This window comes from Triturus cristatus, chromosome 9, assembly GCF_964204655.1.
Source record: "Triturus cristatus chromosome 9, aTriCri1.1, whole genome shotgun sequence".
NCBI classification, from domain to species: domain Eukaryota; kingdom Metazoa; phylum Chordata; class Amphibia; order Caudata; family Salamandridae; genus Triturus; species Triturus cristatus.
Genome location: NC_140592.1, coordinates 800435016 through 800459049, shown reverse-complemented (window position 1 = coordinate 800459049; position 24034 = coordinate 800435016). Strand labels below are relative to the sequence as shown.

The following is a 24034-nucleotide window of genomic DNA, read 5'->3' as shown; positions in this document are numbered from 1 at the left end:
TAATATGTGCTAAAGTGACAAAGCAGTGATATAATACTACCACACAATGTTACATATAACACTGTACATCCTTCCATTACTTACCACCTATTTTTAAATTTCCCTTGCCCCATCATTGGATACATATCTAATTACGTATAGGAGAATAATATATTTCTATTGGTAAAAGTGCATCGCACTGGAGGTGCAGGTTGCATTTCGACTATACCTTACACTGTTACTTCAGACACTCGCGCTACAGCTTTTTCACTCGGCACGAATTTCCGACGTCTAACAATTCCTGTACGTATTTGTGGTTATACTTAACAGCTGCTTCCCCAAGTGTGCCTGGCAGATTAAATTGTAGTCGCTGTTCTTGACCAGAGGAACCAATTTAAACACGAACCGTTTAATGGCTATTATTACAGAAAACCACAGCTTTTACAATTATCTCTTCTGACGTGACCGACTTCACATCACGAAATCCTCTAATTGTTTTTGCGAAAGGATCTCGCGCACGAATATTTATTTCTGACAGTAGGTGGCAGCAGATATCCTAGAAACAAAGGTTGGGAAAAGGAAGCTCGCAAAATGTGTCTACTGTGCTTTCTGCAGGCTCACACATCCAATTACATCTATTTATAGAACTAGAACCTCAATTCTCCTGCGAAATTACAACTTGAAAAAGTCATTAATACAATGGGACTGCTATGATATGTTTCCTGTGGGCTTTTTTCTATTGTATCCAAACATATTAAAAAGTCAACAATGCTTCTCGACAATCTCTGCTGACATTCTTCCCTTTAGAATTCTCGTACCTCGGGGAGGCACGCTTCTTCACCTCCATTTCATGCGAGGTAACCGCATGAGGAGAAAGGTTATGAGCTTGGTGTAAAAGTGGCAGAAGATTTACACATTCCCCTTTTACATTCAGCCACGGTTGCCGTGTTGGTAGTACTTTTTAGCTCTCAGGTACACCGAGCTTTAGTTGTCTGTCGCAGTCCTATTGTTTCTCAAACATAGCACATACTAAGGGCCTTATTACGACTTCAGCGGTCCCACCGCCGGACATGCGAAACCACTTCCACCACAAGACCACAATGCCAGCAGTCTTGAGACCGCCGCATTACGACTGGGCCACCGGGCAGGCAGTGTGCCGCCCGCAGTCTTGGCTGTCTGCATGCTTCGGCCCACTGAGTGACCCTGAAGCCAATGCTGCAGACCAGCAGCGCCTGCACTGTCGTAGGCGTACTGCTGGCATGCACCATGTCGTGCAAGCCACACGGTGCACACACGTCAGTGCAGGCATAAGGGGGGCACAACATGTGCCACCAGTCACATAACAAAATAGGCAATGAAGCTCAGGGGCCCTGTTTGGGGCCCTCTCCTTGCTGTTCCGCCAGCTTTTTCGTGGTGGTTTCACAGCCATGAAAATGCTTGCAGAAAGGAAAGTCAGAATATGGACGGCGGTGTTGGACTTGGCGCCGCCTCCATTCTTTCCCACTCTGAACACTGCCATTACCGCGGGATCCAGGATCCTGGCAGCGTCGGGAGTGTTGTGGTAGGCTGGTGGCTGTTCGACCACGAGACTTGTAATCAGGCGGTAAGACCACCTAGGTTACGGCGGTCGGACCACCACCACAGGTGCATTGGTCTCGAGACCGCCAAACTCGTAATAAGCCCCTTAGTGTTGCTTTGGGTTAGACCCTTCTCATGATTGGATGGAAATGTTGGGCATCTCAGGAATCCGCTCTTGGTTTGATGTCTTTCCTTCTTGTGCTTATTCCACACAGGAGCACAACTGTCTCTTATTGTTCTGAGAGGTTGAGTTCTGTCCTTCTACTGTTGACCTGAAGAAACTTTTTTCTTTGAGTTTAAGAGCTCCATGGTAGTGCATGTCTTTCCTTCATCTCTTCTCCACTTATTGCACCCTATACCTTACGGACTTACCATCCTACCCTTCACCAACTCATCTGTTGCTCCCCGATGCTCACCGCCCTGTTCCATTGCTCACCGATGCTCCGCATACCACACCGCTTCCAATTTCCATTTTTTATGAATATTTAATTACTTTTTTTTTACAAGGGCCAGGCACCTGCAAAGTGTCAACAGAGTCTAATTTCCTTTATTTGCACTCTTGTTCAACTCATCCTCTCCCTATCCAACAAACCCAACGCAGTCAAACACAACTTTCAAGAAGGCATGGAAGCAGTCGCCAAATGGATGAAAAACAGCTGCCTACAACTCAACACGGACAAAACCGAAGTATTCATCATGGGCCCACATCCCGACACCTGGGACGATACCTGGTTGCTCCCCGCCCTCGGAAGCCCGCCCGCCCCCATGGACCACGCATGCAACCTCGGAATCATCCTAGACTCCAAGCTCAAAATGGACCGCCAGTTCAACTCCGTCGCATCCTCCTGCTTCCACACCCTCCGCCTCATACTCAAGACCTTCAAATGGATCCCCTTCGAGCACAGAAAGACCGTCACTCATGCTCTTGTCACCAGCAGACTTGACTACTGCAATGCACTCTACGCCGGAATAAACAAAAACCTCACCCGGAAGCTACAAAACATCCAGAACGCCACCGCAAGACTGGCACTCAACCTGCCAAGACACTGCCACATCTCCCAGCACCTGTGCACACTCCACTGGCTCCCCATCGAGGCCAGAATCACCTTCAAGATCGTCACTCATGCACACAAAGCCCTTCACAATGCTGGACCAGCATACCTGAACAGCAGACTCGCTTTCCACGTACCCCAAAGGACCCTCCGATCAGCCCAGCTCTGCTAAGCCGTAGTCCCGCGTGCCAGAAAGACCAGATTGGGAGGCCGCTCCGTTCTCCTTCCTCGCGGCCGGAGCCTGGAACGCCCTACCGATGTACCTCAGACAGGCTACATCACTCTCAATCTGCACGAGAAACCTCAAAACTTGGCTCTTCGATAGACCTCCTCCTTGATGGACTGGAACCTGCACCCCACCCTCCTCCCCAGCGCCTTGAGACCCTTACGGGTGAGTAGTCACGCTTAACAAGTACCTGATTGATTGATTGATTGATTGTACACTTTCTTTTTCACTTTTAATTTACTCTTCTAAAATGGTCAAACGCATCGGTGGCCATCTTGGAATATATTTTCTTTAATATACAATCCATTCCAAGATGGCACTTATGAGTCTGGATGTGTGTGCATGCGTAATGAAGCAGTGGCCCAGATTTTGCTATTATGTAATGCTAGTGCAAAGAAGCATTGGCAAAACCAATAGTTTGGTCATTTATCGTCATGACCTATTGGCATTGCCAATACTTGTTCATCCCATGACAGCTTTGCCTCAAAGAATTTGAAACAATGTAACGTACTATGAATACATAGGACTTGAAATTAACCTTTACATCATCTGGTTTTGAGTCCCTACTTGAATTTGTAAGCTGTGATTTGTAATGAAAGCCTTGATTCTGTCTGTGGTCGAACATCTGCGCCAGATGAAACAGGAAATTCTAGCACAAATGAACCAGGAGCAAACAAGGGCAGGTGAAATATCATCAGCTATTCCTACTGACAGCATGAAGAATTTCTGCAAAATTACACATTGTACGCAGTTTACCTTTGTCGATTGTCAGCATACTCAAGACTGTGTACGTCAAATACACATCTTATGCTGAACACTATTTGCACAGCCTCGAGCCATAGCACGAGGCTTACCAGCACGGTAAACAGTGGCTTTACGTTATCGGCACGTGACTTAATTAAGTGCAATGCAAAAGACAGAGTAAAATTGCTGACACCTGTCTTTGCATTACTGGCAAAGGTTGATGCCATGTAAACAGTTTTGTGTCTAAGGTGTTTGAATTTGCCAATGGTTTTGAGTAAATCACAGGAACAGGCTTGTGTCTGCATTATTTTACTTATTTTGGCAGCAAACCAGTTTTTGGTATATTAACAGGTGTGCGCGAAAATGGCGCCCGCGCAATTACGCGAAATTTAAGAAATTCGCGGGCAGGCAAACCCTACATTTGATGCTATATTTTCTTACGTTAATTTTGGATGCGAAGACACGTAGCGCTAAAAATCACAAACTTAAGAGTTGCAAACAGCAGCTGCTCAGTTTCTGGCAGTTCGCATTGTTCCTCTGAGCTCGCTCTAAATTTTTACAGCAAACAGTGCGTAATTCACGGACATGGCGATATAGAGCCATTTTGAGGATTTTGCGTAGCACGCGAAGTTTTCGTTTGTCTAACAGAATTTCCCCCCAAGCCTATATATCAGCCAGCAACACATTACGCAGTAAAGGATGTTAACGCCACATTGCTCGTGTAATGTATTTTGCTGCTGACAAGTTAATCTATTTACGTGAAATGGTCGACATCGGTGACAAATTCACCTACCGTTCGCTAAAATCAATTTAAGAGATATTACCCCCGGGAGTACAGTGCGCGAAAGACAGTAACTTTAGAATCCATCGAACACGTAATTAAATGTTTTAAAAAAAATATAAGTGCAGCAATATAAAAATATGACAGACGCCACTTTATTTAAAACCCTCACTAGGGTACGTTTTTGCTTCAAGTCACAAAAGCCATGACAAATAAAGGTTACATGCTTTGGGAACAATTAACTTTTCCTAATAAAATTATACAGAGCAGTGTCATCGAGTGGGCTTTTTCTTGAAATAGTAAATGATTCATATCGGCATTATTCTTGCCACACGCTCCCCCATGGGATGGTGATATGCTGCTTACGACCAGAAGATGTCCCAGAAATTAAAACATAATTGTCATTACAGCTGCTAACGTAGGAAGAGGAGTTTGTCTCCCACTCACTGCTCAAAATATGAGCTGGGAGTCAGAGTGACTCACGCCTTCCGTCTTCTTGACCAGACCGTGGTGTTTTTGCAATACAGTGTAAAGTTACAGTAAGTTTTCTTCATTCTTGCCCTTTTCAGTGACAAGACTGGCAGCTCTGACTGACTAGGATGAAAATCTGAAACAGATCATGGAACAAGCATCTTTCTACCCAGGGAGCCCCCCAAGAAAACAGGGCAACACAAGTATCCCCAAGGAGGCAGGAAATTAGCAAGCGCAAAGTTACTGGTCACTTATGTTCATAATACCATATATTTAGTCGAAAAATTACAGAAAATATTCGTAAATATATTTATTAACAGAAACAACGATTTCTCTTGGGCAGTTAATTCTTTGTCTGCATCCTTGCTGAATCTTCGTTGGGGAACTTAGGGGCATATTTACAATAGAAGTGACGGAGCGCGGCCTTAGCCTTCTTGGCTTCACGCCGCTCTTCGCCACTTCTAAAATGCAGGGCTGCACCATATTTACAACAATATGGTGCAGCCCTGTGTTTCCCCCTGCACTGGTGCTAAATGTAGCTGCCTAGCACCAACGCAAGGCACCCTTGCTCCATAGTGCAAGGGTGTCTGCGCTGCAGGGAAAGATTGTTTATGTCTGGTAAGGTGTTCCTTTCTGCACATAAACAATCTTGAAAAGGGGCTTTGTAACTTCTATGTGTCCTGCCTAATGCAGCACACATAGAAGTTGCAAAATGTCATTTTTTTAATGATTGTTTATGTGCAGTAAGGGACACCTTCCTGCACATAAACAATCAATGGTGTTTTGTTGTTTCCATGTGTGCTGCACAATGCAGCACACATGGAAACAGCAAAAACAAGGAGAAATTAAACATTTCTCTTTGTTCCGCCATGTTAAGACCGGGTTTTCCCTGGTCTTAATTTTGGCGTAGCCCCATATTTACGCCACCCTTGTAAATATGAGGCTGCATCAAACTCAATGAGTGCTGTGGTGAAACGCCCACCCCAACACCCATTGCCTTCCCCTTTCATGCTAAGTAAATAAGGCACCCTTTCACACTAAGTGTAGCGTGAAAGGGTGCCTTATTTACAAGGCAGCATTAAGCCATGTTAAGTGGCTCAACGCTGCCTTGTAAATAAATCGAAACCCCTATCGACACCACAACGTCGTGACAAGTGATGTTGTGGTGGCAATAGCAGTGTATAAATATGCCCCTTGCTGTCTTTAGCTGGAAGTGAGCACTCATTTCCTCAGTTCCAATCTGGCTATTAAGTAAAGTCTGGATGTCTCTCCTTACACAGATGGTCTTAAACAATTGAATCTATACCAGTTTTGAGTGGGTTCTTTCATGAAGTAAATCCAACATTGCAGATGAGCTTATGTGCTCCTGCCAACTGATGAATTATGATTACTTTTTAGCTATGAGGCATCAGCACAGCTTAATTTGTGCCGGTGGTTTCCGGTGCTGGGCACCAGCACTTAATTGTCAACACTGATACTTATGACACTCAGCCACATGGTGGTGCTGTTTGTCAAACTTAGAGATGAGCACAACAATTGTTTATTAATTAAATATACACTAAAAATGACTAATAGCTGCTGCTTAAGCTATTCCTATATCTTTTAAGGCATATAATAGTCTGAAATGTCACACTTGTAGGAGCGCAATAGTATTGTATTGGTACTGCAGTGGTGGCATGGGCAATAGGGGCGTGCAATCTACGGTTGCCTCCTGACGAGGGTCCTACCACTTTTTTTATTTTTTATTTAGAACTGGACTGAGTAAGCACACCTCCTGATGATGATCCTAATTTGAATTAATCTTGGGTACTAATTCGTGGAACACACAGACTGATTAGGCCATTGACCTGTATTTTATTTTTATGTATCGTTGTTATTTATACAGGATTTTTCTCTTTGTGTCTGACAGTCTAATTATTTGAGTTCATTTATTTAATGGGATAGTTTGACTTTTTTAAGTATATGTTATGGTCTATATGCTACTCTCTTCCCTATTACTTCTGTAAATAAAAAAACACTTTATGATTTGTAAATAAAAGTATTCATTTATTTTGGAAAACATGTTATTTTGTCGCCACTTTAAAATGGTGTTTTCAAAATGGAAATTGTTGTTTCTCTTAGAAAATATATTTGTTGAATATTACCTATAAATCTGAGGATAAGTATATTGTACTGTGAATACAAGTGACTCTTCAGAGAGTATCTTTGTAACTGGTCCTATTCACAGAGGTAGCTGACACATCCACAGTTATACTTTTAAGGCCCAGTCAGTAATGTAAAATTAGGCACAAATTGTATTTGCTCCCATTTTTTAAAACAGTACTGTTCAAGAGATGAATGCAAGTTGTGCAAAGGTAACAGGGCCATCTGGATATACTGAGTGGGAGTTGCCCATGCGAGCCCGAGGGTAGGTGGATTGCTGATACTCACTGAAAGCGGACTCCCAATAAATGATAAAAATAAATAAATAATAAAGTGCATACAATTTGTGCAAATGCCATTCGTGAGCACTGACCTCATAGCTTTACACCTATGTGCAAATTTTCTGCAAATAACACCCACACGCTGCCACAGATGTTATTTATAGCAGGGCACACCTCGGAGTCAATTATCCCCTTTGTGTCAGACAGAAACCACGCAACGGTAGGTGACTCTCTCCTCAGCCATTTTGAATCGTGCCAAGCACCTGTGCATGGTCGTAGCCTGTTGCAGGAAACAGTGGCAATTACTTGCTAAAGCCAAACCGTGAAGGGAAGTGTAACTCCTCAACCATACAGCTTAAATGGTAACTCGGGGCACAGGGACAGTATTCGGCAGCTTGTAGGGCACTGGGCTGAAAATGGCGCCGTCTCCCCTTCCAGTGAAAGGCAGAGCTGAGGTTTGAAACAGCAGGTCCATTTTTCACACTGTTTCTTTCCATGAAATGCTGCACTATTCCTGTGTAGACTCGATGGGCACAATGCAGTCTGGGCAGGGCACCAGGTATGCATTATGGTTCTTGATGACTCAACACAGCTAAGCATGCGACCTAGTCCCTTCAAAGGTAATGTTTATGCTTAGTGACTTGGCTTCGATCAACCGATTGGTACGTACTCTGAATGCTCTTCATTTATACACAATATGGCTTTGCAGAAGTCTACATGCTAATAAAAGCACTGGCAGTCACCCTGCTTGTGCTTCTAGACAGTCAGATCTTTATGGGTCTATTATTAATTTAACTTGCTGCTACCTGAATTGTCTAATTGGCAACAACATCTCTTCATAGTGCCAAGAACAGCGGCGTCTCCTCTGCTACGGCGAAGGAGCGCCGCCTCACTGCTTCAACTGCAAACTGAATCAAAAAAATAACATGTTCATAACATCACATTATTATCATTTAGTTTTTTGTATTCAGTTTGTAGTTGAAGCCAGGGTTGGTTAGGGCGGGCGCGGCTGGGCCCCGCGCGCCACAGTGTGGAGGAATGGTGGCTGCACCTTAAGTGTACAAGACTGCTTGCTGTCTCGGGCCGGCCAAACTATCATGCGCACTTTGCACATTCTCCACCCAGGTTGTGCTACAGCCTGGGTGGAGAACATGCCCTGCCTCCCAGTCCCTGTCTGAGCACCGAACCACGGGGTTCAGATCGATCACAACGTTGCTGTAAGGCAGCGTTGTAATTGGCTGGGAGAGACTGGGAGCCTGGGAGCTTCCTGCTGTGGAGAGGAGGACGGAGAAGAGGCGGTGGCTTTTGTTCGGAGGTATTAAGGTAAGTGCTATTTTTATTTTGTTATTTCCCCATCCGCACCACCGCCCCTGTTCGGTAGTAGCTGCTGCTGGCCAAGAACCTTTACTATAGAGCTAGGCCATTAACTTTTATATAGTGGTACTGGAACACACCTTCTGTGACATAATTTCTCAGAAGTTTTTCTGCACTTTTTAGCTACTTCTGGAGGAATGCTCATTTACATATTGTCTCCTTTCCGTTTCCCAATTCAGTCTAACATATTCTGCTTCATTTAGTTTCTCAAGAGACTCGGGGCCAAATTTATCAATGTTTTGCGGTACCCATGCCCCACACAAGGTGACGCAGGGCGATGCAAAACAGAGTGAGATTCACCAAGCTACGCAAGGCCACCTTGCATGGCCCTGCATTGCTTGGTAAATCTGGAGTAACGCAAGGCAGCTTACTCGCTGCCTTGCGTTACTTTGCCATAGGAAGATGTTCTGATGGTGGAGCAAAGGTATTCCCATGCATCTCTACCTTGATTTTGGTGCATTCCCAGATTCATCAAGACAAGTAAACCTGAGAATGTATCAAACTACTACACCCTCCCAGGAAAGGCACAACAAGGAGAAATATAGCTATTTCACCCAGTTGTTTCCTCTTTCTAAGTGTGCTGCATTCGGGAGCACACCTCGAAAAAGAAAATGCCTCTGAGGATTGTTTTTGTGCAGAAAGTTGCCCCTTCTTGCACAAAAACAATCCTGCCTTCAACTCAGGCACCCTTGCGCCAGGGCGCCTGCTTTGGCACACGGCAGCACATTGTGCGCCAGCGCAAGGAGAGGACAGGAATGTGCCATATATATATATTTTTTTTCAAGACATATTTTTATTGGCATTTAACATAGTCACAGATAAGCAGATACAGTCATTAAAATCTCCCGTTCTTCCATATTACTACAATATACCACACCAGCAGTAGACTCGGTCCCATTGCACAGTATTCTATCCCATCATAGGCAGGTCTCGGTTAGGGTTCACAACAGACTCATTATGTATAGGAATGCTTAACCTTCCTGGCTACTGCTGTACTAATATGAGTCTACCTGCTGCAGCGTATTATCCAAACTTCATGCATCTATAAGTATCTGATGGTCCAACCCATCTCGAACAGGAGCTCCAATGGGGAGATCTCCCAAATAATGCACGTTAAACTCAACTATCAACGAACAAATGCATGGTGGCATAAAACTCTACCAGGATCTGAGAAAAACCAATCGGGGTGAACGTGACGCTTGTTGGGCGGGGATCCGGTGTTAGTCCAGTCCAGTCATCAAGCAACCATTCCACTCATCCTGTGCACAGCAAAATGTGCTCTTGGGGGAGCGTCAACCGTCTCTAGCCCGCACCTCTGTACTATCTCACCAGGCCTGCCCCCCAATCTCCATCACTCGAGCTGTCTGTTAGTATCCCTTATTGAGGGCCCTACATCTGATCTGACTCCCCGGCTACATGCGCACATGTAGCCTGAGAGCCATCTCGGCTTCCTTCTTTAGTATTGCGATCCCACTCCAGGTGTTCTCAGGCATCCAGGATCTCCCTGCATTGCTTCGAAATGGGACCTCTAGGAAAGTGCCATATAATGTTAAATATGGCGCACTCCTGCTATCTCCCCATCACACAGTGCAACAAGGCGTCTTGCTATGTTGTGTTACGTGAAAGTATGATAAACCTGCCCCTCTGTGTTTAAACTGTAGATAGTCAGTAAAAAAACACATATAACAATACATTTCAATTTCCAATTACATTGTCAATGGGGGGAATGACTGCACTATGCTATCCGCTACTTGCGAAGCGCTTCACTGCCCTTGCAGTTGGTCAGCGCTATATCAACATCTTGAATAAATAAAATAGCAAAACAATTCACTTGAATAAGCCAGGAATAATGGAAGAAATATCCCATCCAACAATGCACAAGTCCTCGACAACAAAATAATTAACTCAGGTTTAAAACAATAGGAAGTATTAACTTTTCAAAGTAACAAACTCGAAGCACGGTAATATTTTACAAGTCATTGCAATGAACATGCACTTAATAGAAGCTACTGCACCTGTCCCGCAGTGTCGTAAAGTCCCAGTAAGTGCTGCTTGCCTCCCACATTAACAGTCACTGAAAGAGAAAAGAACAGAAATAGATCAAATCTCTTTTTCTACACACTGCGGTGCTTTGGATGGAATTAGCAATGGAGGAGGAGGGGTGACACTGAGTTTCAACATTTCAAGGTAAGAGAACTGCTCTTTAAGCAGACTGAAGCAGATGGTCTTTGTTAATTCTTCAGTGGAATACATCATGCATGGCTGAGGCTGGTATATTTTTGTCATTCAAGCCTCCTGGGAAAATATGGTTTTGAGCCTACAAACTGAGGCACCAGTAAACATCTATGTGATTATTTGAAACACTAAGGAAAAGATGATTTTTATGTTGCATGTCGATAGTCTTAGTAGCTCATAGTTCGTCTGTTTTATCGATAAAGTAAATGTTCATTGACATCCGGCAACTTCGATTTTTCAATATTTGTACATTAACAAACAATGGGCAACAACTAGATTCATTTACATGCTAACGAGGCGTTGTTGTTTTTATACACTCTCTTGAGCCCCTGCATCTCCACTCTGACTATCGCTGGAAGAATTAGCCCCCCTGAAATTTTTAGTAGCCCCCCCCCCCCCCGAAATGTGGCTCTAGTTGCGCCTCTGGGCTGAATGACATCAATTCAGTGGCGTAACGAAAAATGATGGGGGCCCTTCAGAATGTGGCGGGCCCTTTAAACCAGACTGTAGGGGGGGAGGGTCCGGGCAGCACGCGTTTTGGGGGTGGCGGACTCCAATCCTTAACTGCAGCTGTTGCGGGGCCGCATAGCCAGCATCCCCCCTGCTCCTACATGCGGCTGCGGGTGGCAATCTCAGGGCCGCCACGGGTGGCAAAAGGTGTTGCTACGCCGCTGCTTGAACCTCCCATATCTCACAGGCATCCACAGTCTTTGACTAAATGGGGTGTCCCCTTAAGGGTGAGGTCCCCTGCACTGTGGGGACTGCAGGGTCTTGCGTCACTTCCTTTGATACCATTAGGTGGTCAACCAGAAAATTATGCCTCTTCCGCTTTGCATATGACTTTGGTGAAATGACGTCAGTCAGGGAAAATATAAATCTTTTCCCTTAAAAATTGCATAAAATCAACTTGGATTTCCTTTTTGTTTGCAGTTGGTACAGTGTGATACGTGTTGAGAAAATGTGTGCTACCAACGTTTCAGAAAGATTTTTACCAGTACCTAGGTATCTAGAGTGGACCAAGAAGCCATGCAGTGCTGTCTTGTCTATCTCAGATGAGGCGCACAGAGGGTCAAAGGGCTGCAGGGATGGGGGTGGGGTCATGGCAGGAAGTCCACGTCCAATAGGGGGATTTGCAAAATCGACTGATCAACTAGTTCCTGGTAGATGTGGCTCAAATATGGTATCAATGGTTCGGTGCAGTTTTAAACAACAAGGGTAATCAGCTACATTATTGCAAAAAGCTGCTTTAATGGGATTATCTTTTGGGGGAGAGACGCAGTTGCTGGCTCTGCTTTCAAAGAGATCAACCCCTGGCAACTAATCCTTGACTGAGAACTAGTCAATAATAACAGACCCGTTTTGGCTTGTATCATAAAATCTGAACATATTTAGTAATAACTGACTTATTTTGGCTTCAATATTTGCACTATAAAATATACCATCGTAATATTTTTTTCCAGGCACACTTGATGTAGAGAAGAAAGGTTTTCAACTACATTTCAACATTTGTGCAGCCTGAATGGGGCCATAAATCTTTTCCATTCCCTTAAAACAATTATCTTTTTTCCTTGTTTTTCTATAGTTAATTTTACCTTTCAAATAATTTCGTTTTACTTCATTAAATAATTTCAAACATTTGCAACCAGTCAAAAGTTGGAAATGGACCCCCAGTGCGAAAGTGATAACGTGTTTGTGAAAAATAAATACAAATCTGCGTTCACAATCTCAAATAAAAGCAGTTTTTAAAATGCTAAGTTTTCTTTTTATTAATATCAACCTCAGAAAAAACAATACCTGTTATTCAAAAATATATTGCATTGTTTATCATGTTCTCCAAAAGTCACAAGCTTTGAGGCCCAGATTTACTAAAATTCACGCTCTGCAGCAGAAAGGACAAAACATTGCCAGCACTAAATCCGCGAAACGCTAAGCATTGTTATGTGGATCAAAGACCAGCCAGCTCTGCCTAGGTAAGGATTCTGCTGGAATACACCCTACAGTTTACATTTCAACGTACGGACATCAGTGCAAAATGTTTAATTTTTGGTAAATAACATAACGTGTATTTGTAAAGCGCACGTTCACCCCCAAAGTGGCACCTTGGTGCTGAATAACAGATGTTTATTGTTACACAACACAATGTAAATTGTAAATTGATACTTGTATAGCGCACTACTCACCCGCAAGGGTCTCAAGGCGCTTGTACGAATACCGCTGTGGAACCCATCCTGGCTTTCCTTGTGAGGCGTCCACTCCTGGGCACCCCCACGGTGGAGGCCAGGCATCCTTAGCGTTGCGGGGGCCTTTGTGGAGATTAAGCAAGCTATTGCCCAGAGTTGCAGAGTGGGACTCCATGATTGGAATAGGCACCGAGGCGAGAATTATCATGTCCGTGGAATTTATGAGCCCAAGACCCACCGAGGTGGGGAATTGAACCCTGGTCCCGGGCTAGACCTCTGCATCAGGGTCTGCCGCTCTAATCATTGAGCCACACTTCTCCACAATGGTACTCAATGGTACTGAATAACCATTACTCCTAGGAATGTCATGCGTTATTCTGCTTGTACACTTTGGGGGAGATTGACAAAGATTTTGCGCCGGGTTTGCGTCACAAAAGTGATGCAAATCAGCGCAAAATCTTTTTTTTTCTATTAGCGTGATGTCCGGGTCAAAAGGAAAGAACCGGACATCACGGTAATACGACTTGGAGCAACCATACTCAAATTTATTGAATACAGCACTGTATCCAAACTAGAAAACACAACCCGGAGAACATACAGAAAACATAATCCGCGTGCTAAGCCTTGAAGAAGTCCCAGGGGGACGAAACGCGCCGGCTATCAGTTGCATGCTGTGTTTTTATGGACAACTTATGATTAAAGGATAAAGAATCAATTTTCCAAGGAAGAATAAATCATATAATGCTTTACTGAGAAGATTTTCACTTTGCTTATTCTATTTTTTGACTATGGAGTACAAGCCATGCTACTTGATTATTTAATTGTGAAATTGAGTGCTAAATAACGTAAAAGTGATGCGAAGCAGAGCATGGCGCTGTATCACATTACTTTGTGCCATGGGGACATGTCAAGGGTGGTGCCTGGGCGTTCCCATGCAACCAGCCAAGGTTTCTCACGCTAAACCCAATTTACTTAACACAATAGATTGCGTTTAGCGTGAGATAACTGCGCCCTTTTAAACTAGGCGCAAGGAAGAAGAAGTGCTTTCATTTCTCCTTCCTTTTCTGACTTTGCATGCGTGCTGCATTGTGCAGCACACATACAAAGTGGGAAAGGCTTTACCTCGTGTCTAGGCATAGTATTTTGTACAGGAAGTGTACCCTTCCTGTACAAAACCTATGCTAGACTCACACACCATAGCCCTATAGCGCTAAGGTGGTGCGTGGCGTACAGCAGCTGTAATTAGCGCCGGTGCAAGGGAAAGGGGAGGAGAGAGCCATTTCTTTGAAAATATGGCGCTCTCCTGCTCCCTCCCTGTCATATCAATGCAGCACAGCCGCGTGGGTGGCTGTTATGCGTTGCGTGGAGATGTGGTAAATCTCCCCCCAGTGCACCTGGTATCATTTGGCCTTAGGTTTTCCACAATGCCACATAAAGCGTAAGGGCATTGGCATTGCCGCACTGTTGTGTCCCTTTTCCATAGACATTGGTTAGTTAAAGTTGGTACTTTGAATGCAAAGTGATTTTGTCACTGCGGTAAGATAAACTTTTGGTGCAAACTAGTGGTTGTGTATGGTGCTTGATCGGCGTTGCCGCTTATGCTGTTGTGCATCAGTTTACACCGAGTGAGTGCCCGCACTAACGCAGAGACGTTTTAAGGTGTGGGCCATTGCCCAGGGACCCCAACTTCTAAGAGGCCCCTGAGAAAGTGAACCTTTTTTGTATCTTACTTCTGTCTATTCCTCTGTCTTAACCTTTGTTATTCAATACTTTTTGGCATCATGGGACTTGAATCAGCACAACATGGCGAATACGATTCAAAGTTGATCTCATTTCATTTGATAACTTTATTTCGGTCATAAGACCATAAAAGTGCACATACATACATCATCAATTACAAGAACACAATAAAACAATAAATAACATTTAAAGTTAAATTTTTTTAAAAAGAGATTAAACTTTAAGTCATCAATGTAAAAGTAGTTAGGTTAAAAACGTTTGTCTCCTACGCCACATGCTGTAAAGATAGCGGGATACAGCAAAAACAATGTTTGGATGAGTATCATAGACTAGCGTCCTGTAAGCCTGCTTAAAGTGGCGAAATCCCAGGTTTCTACAAATGGGAATCAGCCAACATTTCCTAATTAGATGGTAAGCAGGACAAAAAAGCAGCACATGTGCAACAGACTCTGTTTTATAATTACAAGCAGGACAGCTTTCCGGGTTTAGTGTCTGCCACTTGGATGAAAAAGACCTAACGGTAGGGTACCATACCTTAACTGAATGTACAATTTGCGAGCAAGTGGGGGTTCTATTTGGTCCATGAATTCCTCAAGTTTGGGGTCTTGTTTAACCATGAGGAATTCTAGGGTCAACCTACCCATAGCTGAAGAGCTCGAAAGAGAAGAAAAGTTTTTCATGGACACCAGAGAAAGAAGTTCCTTCCTTGGTATCCCAGGGCAACTTGCCTCCGGATTTGCCCACAATTCCGGGAGTCCTAGTTGGGTACAAACTGCATTAATATGCAGTAGCCAGGGGATCTTTTTAAATTTAAGTGCAGGCCAGATCTCTACAAATTCTAATTTATACGAGGACAGTTCAGGCACTGACCACAGCCTCTTCCAGTACAAAATGGGTCTTACACTGATGATCTCCTCTATTGGGACTAACCCAAGATCAAACCTAAGGGGGATCAACGGTGTGCTGGAAGGAAGCCCTAAAAGAGATCTTAAAAAAGATTGCTCAGCCCTTGAGAGAGACACTGACTGCTTATGTCCCCAGAGTTCGGCCCCATAGATTGCAGCCACTCTTGCCTGGCGACAATAAATTTCAAGGGCGGGAGATACTGGGTTGAAACTCGATCTTTTAAAAACTTTATTCAAACCCCCTGCCAATTGCACAAGCTTGAGCGTTGACTTGGCAATCTGAGCACTCCAGCTGAAATTCTCCGTTAGGGTCACGCCCAAATAGACGAAGGTTTTAACTCTCTCAAGAGGAATGTCAAATAGGACTGGGTTTGGGCGCACCCGCTTAGGGGGGTTAAAGATCATGTATTTAGTTTTCCCCAGATTTATTTCAAGTCCTCTTGACTCACAAAACTTTGCAAAACCATTCAGTGTATTTTGTATGCCCGAAGATGTTCTAGACAATAATATGGTATCGTCTGCGAACATCAATGCGGGCACACGTCCTGATGCTAGTTTAGGGGCGTCATTATTTACTATACAATTCAAATGGTCAATAAGACCATTAATGTAAAGGCTGAACAATGTGGGGGCCAGAACACACCCTTGGCGAACGCCTTTTTGAACGGGAAAACGGTCAGTAAGCTCACCGTGTTTACCACACCTTACTTGGGCGTAATTATTGGCGTGAAGCCTAGATAGGACAGCCAATAAGTAAGGTGGAAGACCCAGGTCTGCCAGCACTTGCCACAATTTAGTTCGAGGGACTAGATCGAAGGCTGCCCGCTGGTCCACAAACACCAGGTAGAGGCTGCCACCCTCAACCAAGGCTGTTTTCCAGTACAAGACCTGCAGGCGAAAAATCTGATCTAGAGTGGAAGTACCAGCACTAAAGCCTCCCTGAAATGTGGTCAAAATCCCGTTCTCCTCAATCCAACCCAGGACCCTGTCCAAGAGTACCCTTCCCATTAATATTTGTGAGGTATCAATAAGACTAATAGGCCTATAGTTGGAGGGAGTTAGTGGACAGCCCTTTTTAAAGACGGGTACTATTTCGGCCCCAAGCCAAGTATAGGGTACTTCACCCCCCTGTAAAATGCGATTGAATAAGACAACCAGGTAGGGTGCCCAAATCTTCGGTTGAGCCCTAAATAGGTCCCCAGGCAGTTTATCCAAGCCCGGCGCCTTGTTCGGAAGCATTTTCCCAATTGCTGTTTCCACCTCGATCAGAGTGAGGAGTTCAGAAGGGGCATGACACACTGGGACTAGAGAAAAGTCTGAGATATCAACAGACAGACTATCAGGATCACGTGTGCCATACAGGTCACAGAAGTGACTTTCCCAAGTTGAGGCTGCGATATTTGGGGCAAGTTGATCTGAAAATGGGCCTCCAAAATATTTCTTGCTCAAAATCTTTAAGATGCCACCGACACTGAAGTGCAATAAATCTGGACTTGAGTGTTCTTTTGATGCCAATTCTATATATAAAAAGCTGCAAAATGTACCCGTTTATATACAAGAAATGTTTATTAAAGCGTCGATGCGAAAATGCTAAACCTAAAAGCAAGTGCTTAGCAATGAATTTTCACTTAAAGTGTTAACATGCAAGAAGAATAGTGTTTAGAAAATGATGATATCCAATCTGTGATCATTTGAAAGTCAGAAGGGCCATTGGACTCAGATTATTGCCTGCTAATCTGCCAGAAGGGAGTGCAGAGGCGGCCATAACTGCAAATGAACGTGGGCGAGTTAATCTCATATCCATGGCAGATTAAATTCCATGTCTTCAAATGTTGTATAAATTGAAACGTAAATATCAAAGTTAAGCTTTTTGCACATGGTACTAAAGCTCTCAAGAATTGCATCTAATGCCGCCCAAGATAATGGGGTTGGCCCTGGGCAAGTAATTTAACGCCTGTCATTATCTGGCTGGTACATGTTTGCTACATCAGGCTTTATTACTTAATTATTTTGTGTTCTGATTGAGATGTACAGCTGCTGAAGCCACCTTTCCAATGTGCACTGCTGCAGGCCCAGGCGGGGACAAAGTGCTAAGGGGGGCTTATAACCAGTACAGTAAATGAATCGGTCTACAGTAAAATATAAACGGGGTTTTATTTTTGTTTAAACATATCTTTTGCTTCAGGTCTACTTTGCTGTTTTTTCCTGGTTGAATGTATATCTAAAGAGAACATTGACAATTTCCTATACGTTTTTTTGTATCACCGTGCATTCTGAATCCCAATGTTTGCAAGAAATTTTGCTATGATGACGACAAGATGAAAAGCCTCCCCTCCCCTCAACATCTTCAAACTATGAACGGTGCAAACACATTCAATACTCCAGGCAATATACCATTTAACCTGCTGCGGTGCTCCCCATAAACTAAAAAGGTCATTTTCAGACATGTTCTACTTATTTGGCACCAGGCCGAGATGGTGCTACAAAGGGCTGCTTTAACTTGCATTATGAAAGTGCTACCCTACTTCAAACAAATGAACCTAGAAGAACTGTGATTACCCACCTTAACTTGTCTGAACTCATCTCCATTACCCCCAGGTCCCTCCTGTCCTCGTCCCATTCCTTACAAAGTGGAGATGACCATCTCCACGACACAAAAAAAGAAAAGGAGCATGCTGGGATACCCAACCCGCTCCCTCCCACTGGGAGTACATAAGCGGTACCATCCCAGCATGCAGCCTGTTCTTTTTTTCTGTCTTCTGACAGATTGGGACGTGTTTGGACTTACCTGATGAATTCTTCACTGGACGTCTCATCGGGGCTGCTGGGCTGTCCTCGCCGTCCTCTTCCGCGTTCTCCTGGCCTGCCGGGTTTGCCAGGAGCCGCATTGACTGCTGACCGGTCCTTTGCGGCTGGGGCGCCGTTCTTCCCGGTATCTTCCGGGTTGCAGTGCGCATCTCCCTCTGGCTTGGCCGGTCTGGGGGACGCGCTGCTGCGGCTGTTAGGTGGGTCCTGGGGCTCTGCTGGGCGATGCTCCTGGGTCCCCTGCCTGGCGTTTGTTGTCCCCTGCTGCTCGGTTGGGTCGGTGCAGGGGCGGGCCTTGCTGTGGCCTCGGAGTCCGTTTTCGGCAGACTTCTCCGCCCGGCGCTGGTTTCCTGGTGCGCGCCTGGGCTGGCTATTAGGGGGCAGTGGGCTTGTGGTGCGCCCTTTTTGCCCCCTTGGTGAGTACCGCGTAGCGGCCCCCTTTTTTTCTCCTTGCTGTTTTGGGGATGTGTTGGCTGGGTCTCCTTCTGGGTGCTGCTTGGATTGGGGGTTGGGACTCCTGGAGATGCGGGGGTTTGTGCCCGGGGCCCCATGCATGCGGTGCAGGCGCTCTTCCGCTGGGCTGCTTCCCCGCTTCTGCATTCACCTGCGTCTCCTCTGGCCGTCCTTCCTGTGTGCCCCTATTCTTGTCAGTGGGCGAGGTTGTGGCGTGAGGCTGGGGCTACCGACTTCCATGCCTGTGCCTGCAGGTTTGCGCTTGGCATCCACTCCGCATCCTGTGATTCTGAACATGATCCCAGGTGTACTGTATCTCATGGTTGTGTCGTTTGAATATGTCATATTAAGCTGGGATGCGTGTCCCTTTGCGGTGGCTTCAATTGCGGTGACAAGTGCTACTGTTTGTGGTTTGGCAGGTTCGGGGCTTGCGCTGTTTGACAGGGACTGCGCTGCAGCCTACGTTTCTGTGACTTTGATGCAAGCGCTTGTGGTTTCGCTACCTGCTGCTGCATCTCTGTTCATTTTCGCCTAGGTTTTCCAGGTTCGTTTGGCTTCTGCTTTCCGTTGGATTCACTTGCAGCCCTGGGTGGTGCCTCTTCCTCATACCCTCTTAGGGTGTTTGGGTTGCTGCCTGCTTGGCCTTCTGGTCGCTGCCGCACTGTACGCCTGGGCCTCTGGGTGGTGCCGGGGTTTGAACCCGGGGCCTCCTGCTTGCGTTTCTTGCCCCCTCTTTCTTTGTGCTAGCCTCCGTCGGTCTCCCTGGACCTTCCTGTCTGGGTTTCTTGCTTTCTTTCGGGTGCTGTTGGATCCAGTCGTCCCCGGGTCTCTTCCGGTGCTGGTGGATTCCTGTCTTTGCTGGCACCTGTTCCTGCATGCTGGCCCTCTGTGCTTTGCTGGTTGCGTGTGGTGTGGGTCTGCTTGCTGTCTGGTTCTCTGCCTCCTGTGCCCCCTGCTTCCGGGGTCCCGGCGGTCCTTCGGCTTCTTCTGCTGCCTGCGGCGTTGGCTCCCGTGTCTTCGCTGTCCTGTCTTGGGCCATGGTTTCCCCTGGGTCACTTCCATTTTTTGGGGGTTCAGCCTGGGGGGAGGGGGGGTCCTTCGGGGCTTCCTCCATGGGTTGTGTGTTCCCTAGCCTTTTGGTTTTTCGCTTGTTGCTGGTTGGCGTCTGGGCTGGGGGTCGGTCCCTGTGGGTCTCCCATTGCCCTATCCCCTTGGTGCTTGCTGCCTGGCGGCTTCTTGCTTGCGTGTGCTGGGCTGCGGCCTTGGCTTCTGTTGCGCCTGCTGCCCGCCCAGTGGTTTGGCCGGGTCGGCTCTGGTTCCTCCCTGGGATGGTGTCTGCTTGCTGGGCTGTGGCTCGCTTTGGGCGGTCTCTCCTGGGGTTTGTTGGCTTCTTCTTGTGGCCTCTTTGCTCTGTCCTCTGGGCCTCCGGCTGTCCTGCCCTGCGGGCTTCTGTTGTCCCTAGTCGGTCCTGGTGGGTGCCTGGTTTGGGGTGCGCCTGGGCTGGTGCCTTGCTGTTCTTGGACTTCCTTTGGCTGCTTGCGGCCCTTCCGCCTGTTGGTTCCTGCCTTTCTGTGGGTTTGGGCCTGCTGCGTGCCTGTCTGGGGGCCTGCCTGCCTGCGATTTTTTGCTGTTGGGCGCTTCTTGTGTCCTTCCGGGTGCTTTTGCTTGCCCCTTGCCCCTCGCTTGCTGTGTCTGCCTTCCATGGGTTCGCTGGGTCCTCCCCCTTGTTTTCCAGAGGGGGGCTGTTGTGTCCTTCCTCGATTCTGGTGGACCCTTGACCCTGTTGGGATGTTGGCTCCCGGGCAGTCCTGGTGGCTTATGGCTGGTGTTGGGTGTTGGATTGTTGGGCTTGCCTTCTCGCCTGCCGCTCCTTTTGCCTCCTGTGGTGGCTGGGTGTCATTGGTCTTCCTTGGCCTCTGCCATGGGTGGCCCCTTGTTCTTCGGGTGCCCGACTCCTGTGCCCTACCCTGTCTGCTGTGCCCTTTCCCTGCTTGTGTTTGTTGGGTGTCGGCCTCCCCTGGTACGTGGGCTGCTTTGTTGCTTTGTTGCTTCCCGCTCCTCTAGTTCCGCTTTCGGGTTGCGGTTGGCTTGCCTCGGGTCTGGGGCTCTGGTTTTTTCCCTTGGGGGCCTGTCGTTGGGCCTGTACTCCCGCACAGGCTGTTTGCGGCCTGTGGCGTCTGTAACCCTTGCTCTCTTGTTGGCTCTGGGGTGTTCCTTCTCCCCTTGTTTGGGTCCGTTCCTGCTCCCCTGTTGGGTAGTGCGCCTTTGGCTTCTCCGGGCTCCTCTCCTTTTTGGTGCCGGGGTTGTTCCGGTGTGCTCTTGGGTCCTGGGCTCTGTTTCTGTTGGGTGTGCCCTTGCGGTCCCTATGTTTGGCCTCCCATTCGCTTGTGCGTTTGGGTTGCTGGTGCGCCTCTCGGCTTGGTTGTGTCGGGTTTTGTGCTGTAGGGCCCTTGTTTGCTTGGGGTCCTCTTTTGGTCCCTGCTTGGGTCCTTTTCTGGGCGCTCCTTCTCTTGGGCTTTGTTGCGGTCCTGGGCTGGTCTTCTGTCCTTTCCAGTGCCGTTCGTTTCAGCTGGCTGTAGCCCTGGGTCCGTGGTGTGGGCTGCTTGGCTCCCTACCTCTGCTTCTTTGCTCTCTGGATGGCCTGGCTGTGGTTGGATGCTGTGCCTTTCCCTGTGCCCCTTCTTGGTTGGGGGCTCTTTTTGCCTCACCTTCCGGGTCCTGGTGGCGCTGTGTTGTGTGCCTCCTGGCTGGTTGGCCTGCTGGTTCTCCGGCTGTCTTCTTGGGGGTTGGGCTGTTGGCCTCCTTGTTGGTCTTTCCTGTTTGCCCTTCTGCCTCCTGGGATTCACCTTCGGTGGTTCCTTGGTGTTCTCCTTTCTCCTCCTGGCGGTTGTCGGGCTCTTGGTTAGTGTTGTTTCCTCCCTTCCGGTTCTGGGGTGTTGGTTTCCCCGGTTCCGTGTTGGGCCTCTATCTTTCTTGATGCCCTGGTTTTTTGCCGGGTCTGCTTCGGGTTGGGCTTCTTGTCCCGGTGTCTCCTGCTTTGGGGGTGTGCCTCAGGGCCTGGTCTTTTCTTGTACCCCGGGTTCTTTTCCCGGTGGGGTGGCCTTTGGGTTCCTGCGGCTCTTCGTTGTCTTGGCTAGGGTTGGCCGTTGGTCGGTCCGGCCCTGTGGCCTGGTCCTTTTGTGGGTTTCTGGCCTCCGGGTTCCCTGTTGCTGCTGTTGTCATTGGAGGGGACTGTGGGCTTCGCCCTTGGGGGGTCTCTCACTGGTCGGTTGCCCTTTTCTGGCTCGGTTTCTCCGTTGGGGTGTGCCCCCTTTCCCTGGCCTTCCTTTCGTCGTTCTTGGAGGGGGGGGGGGCTTGGTTTTGGCCCCTCTGGTTGCTCCCTTGGGGCTTAAGCTCTGCGTGTGTGGCCCCTTCTGGCTTGCCTGGGGAGGTTCTTGTGTGTTTTTTTCTTTGGTCGTCCCCTGCTGGTTTTGGGGTCTCGGCTCTGTCCGCGTGTTTGGGGGCATGCTTGGTTATGTGCTCCTGCCTGCGTTTTTTTCTCCTTCTTGTGGGCTCCTTTTGCTACTGTGTGGTGCCATTTTTCGGTCTGGTGCCCTTGGCGTTGGTGGGGTTCCGGTAGGCCGGTTTCTCTGCTTTGGTATTCTCCACTTTGTTAAGGAATGGGACGAGGACAGGAGGGACCTGAAGGTAATGTCCTATTACTTACCGGTAATCTTCATTACTCCTGGTCCCGTTGTCCTCGTCCCATTCCTTACATCCCTCCCTCCCTCCCTGGAGGCCGGCCTTCCGGTTGTTTGCTTGGTGTTTTCAGGCTGCGTGCTGGGATGGTACTGCTTATGTACTCCCAGTTGGAGGGAGTGGGTTGGGTATCCCAGCATGCTCCTTTAGTTTTTTCTGTCGTGGAGATGGTCATCTCTACTTTGTAAGGAATGGGACGAGGACAACGGGAACAGGAGTAATGAAGATTACCGGTAAGTAATAGGACAATATAACTATGGTCAACTCTCATGCAGGCCTTAATTTTAACAAGATCAGATTACACAAATACTGTCTATTTCTATATACAATTGTAATTGCATTTCTATTTCTGTTTCTAGTTCTACATGGCCTGACTGGCCATAGCGGGAAGTTTCCCTGTAGGCCGGAAGGGTGGGAGCTGTGTTTTGACAAGTGGGGGCCGGTTTTGCAGCAGCAGTGCTTGACACTAGCAACCCCCCACCCGCTTCTCAGTAACAGCCCCCCCCCACCCTGGGGCCGGTTAAGCGGAATTCCTGGGGCTGGCTTCTGTTCCCAGTCCGGCCATGTATTCCTATTTGTGAGCACACAATTACCAAAACTAGAGTGTCCCAGTGTTAAATACGGCCATGTTGGGTTGACCAGCAAAGAGGTAGGTTTTGAGCAGTTTTCTGAATGCTAGGTAGTAGGTTGTGAGACGAAGTCAGCATGGAGCATGGAGGCTATGGAACGCTCTCCCACCTCATCTTGGTCTCACAATGTTTACCATATACATACGCTTACCATTGACACTCCTTTCCAAATGGCAACGTGCTCTAAAACAAGTTTTCAATCCAGTATTCAACCTCCAGTCACATGAACGTTCAAATATCAGCTGAAGAATCTGCATTGATTACTAATAGCGCCATAAAGCAAACTGGTGGCTCTCAATGTGACCAGCAAACCACCAAAGCACTAAATAATACAGGAAAATGCAGCCTACCTTCAGCAGAGAATAACCAGATACTAACTGTCTGCGGTCCACTGAGATCCACAATATTCCCGTTCCAAAGTTCGCCAAACAACCAACTAGCTGTGTCAGCTTGAAGCTGTAACCACTTCTCCTGTGAAGGTCGCTCTCATTCCTTTTAAGCCAGACACAGAAGAAATTTTTCAGAACTTTCCAGTTGAATCTTCAAAAACCCCTATATTTCTCTACTTTGGCTGCTACTCTCTGGCACCTTCAGTTTGATTTAACATTCCAATCTTCTGCTAACATATCTGATCATTGGGGTTTCACCCTTTTCCTTCTGCTGTTCCCTCCTTCTTTCACTCCCTCTCATTTCTTTTCCCCTTTTGTTCCCTCCCCACTTA

The 24034-nt window shown here is 46.9% G+C and overlaps 1 protein-coding gene across 1 annotated transcript in view; it reads right to left on the bottom strand.

The window, feature by feature from the left end:
* Nucleotides 1-24034, bottom strand: part of RHOJ (ras homolog family member J) — a 540570-nt gene that overhangs the window by 133115 nt on the left and 383421 nt on the right. The window contains exon 2 of the mRNA XM_085626197.1: nt 10644-10702. Coding sequence (XP_085482323.1) covers nt 10644-10702 — 59 coding nt within the window. The remainder of the gene's footprint in view (nt 1-10643; nt 10703-24034) is intronic.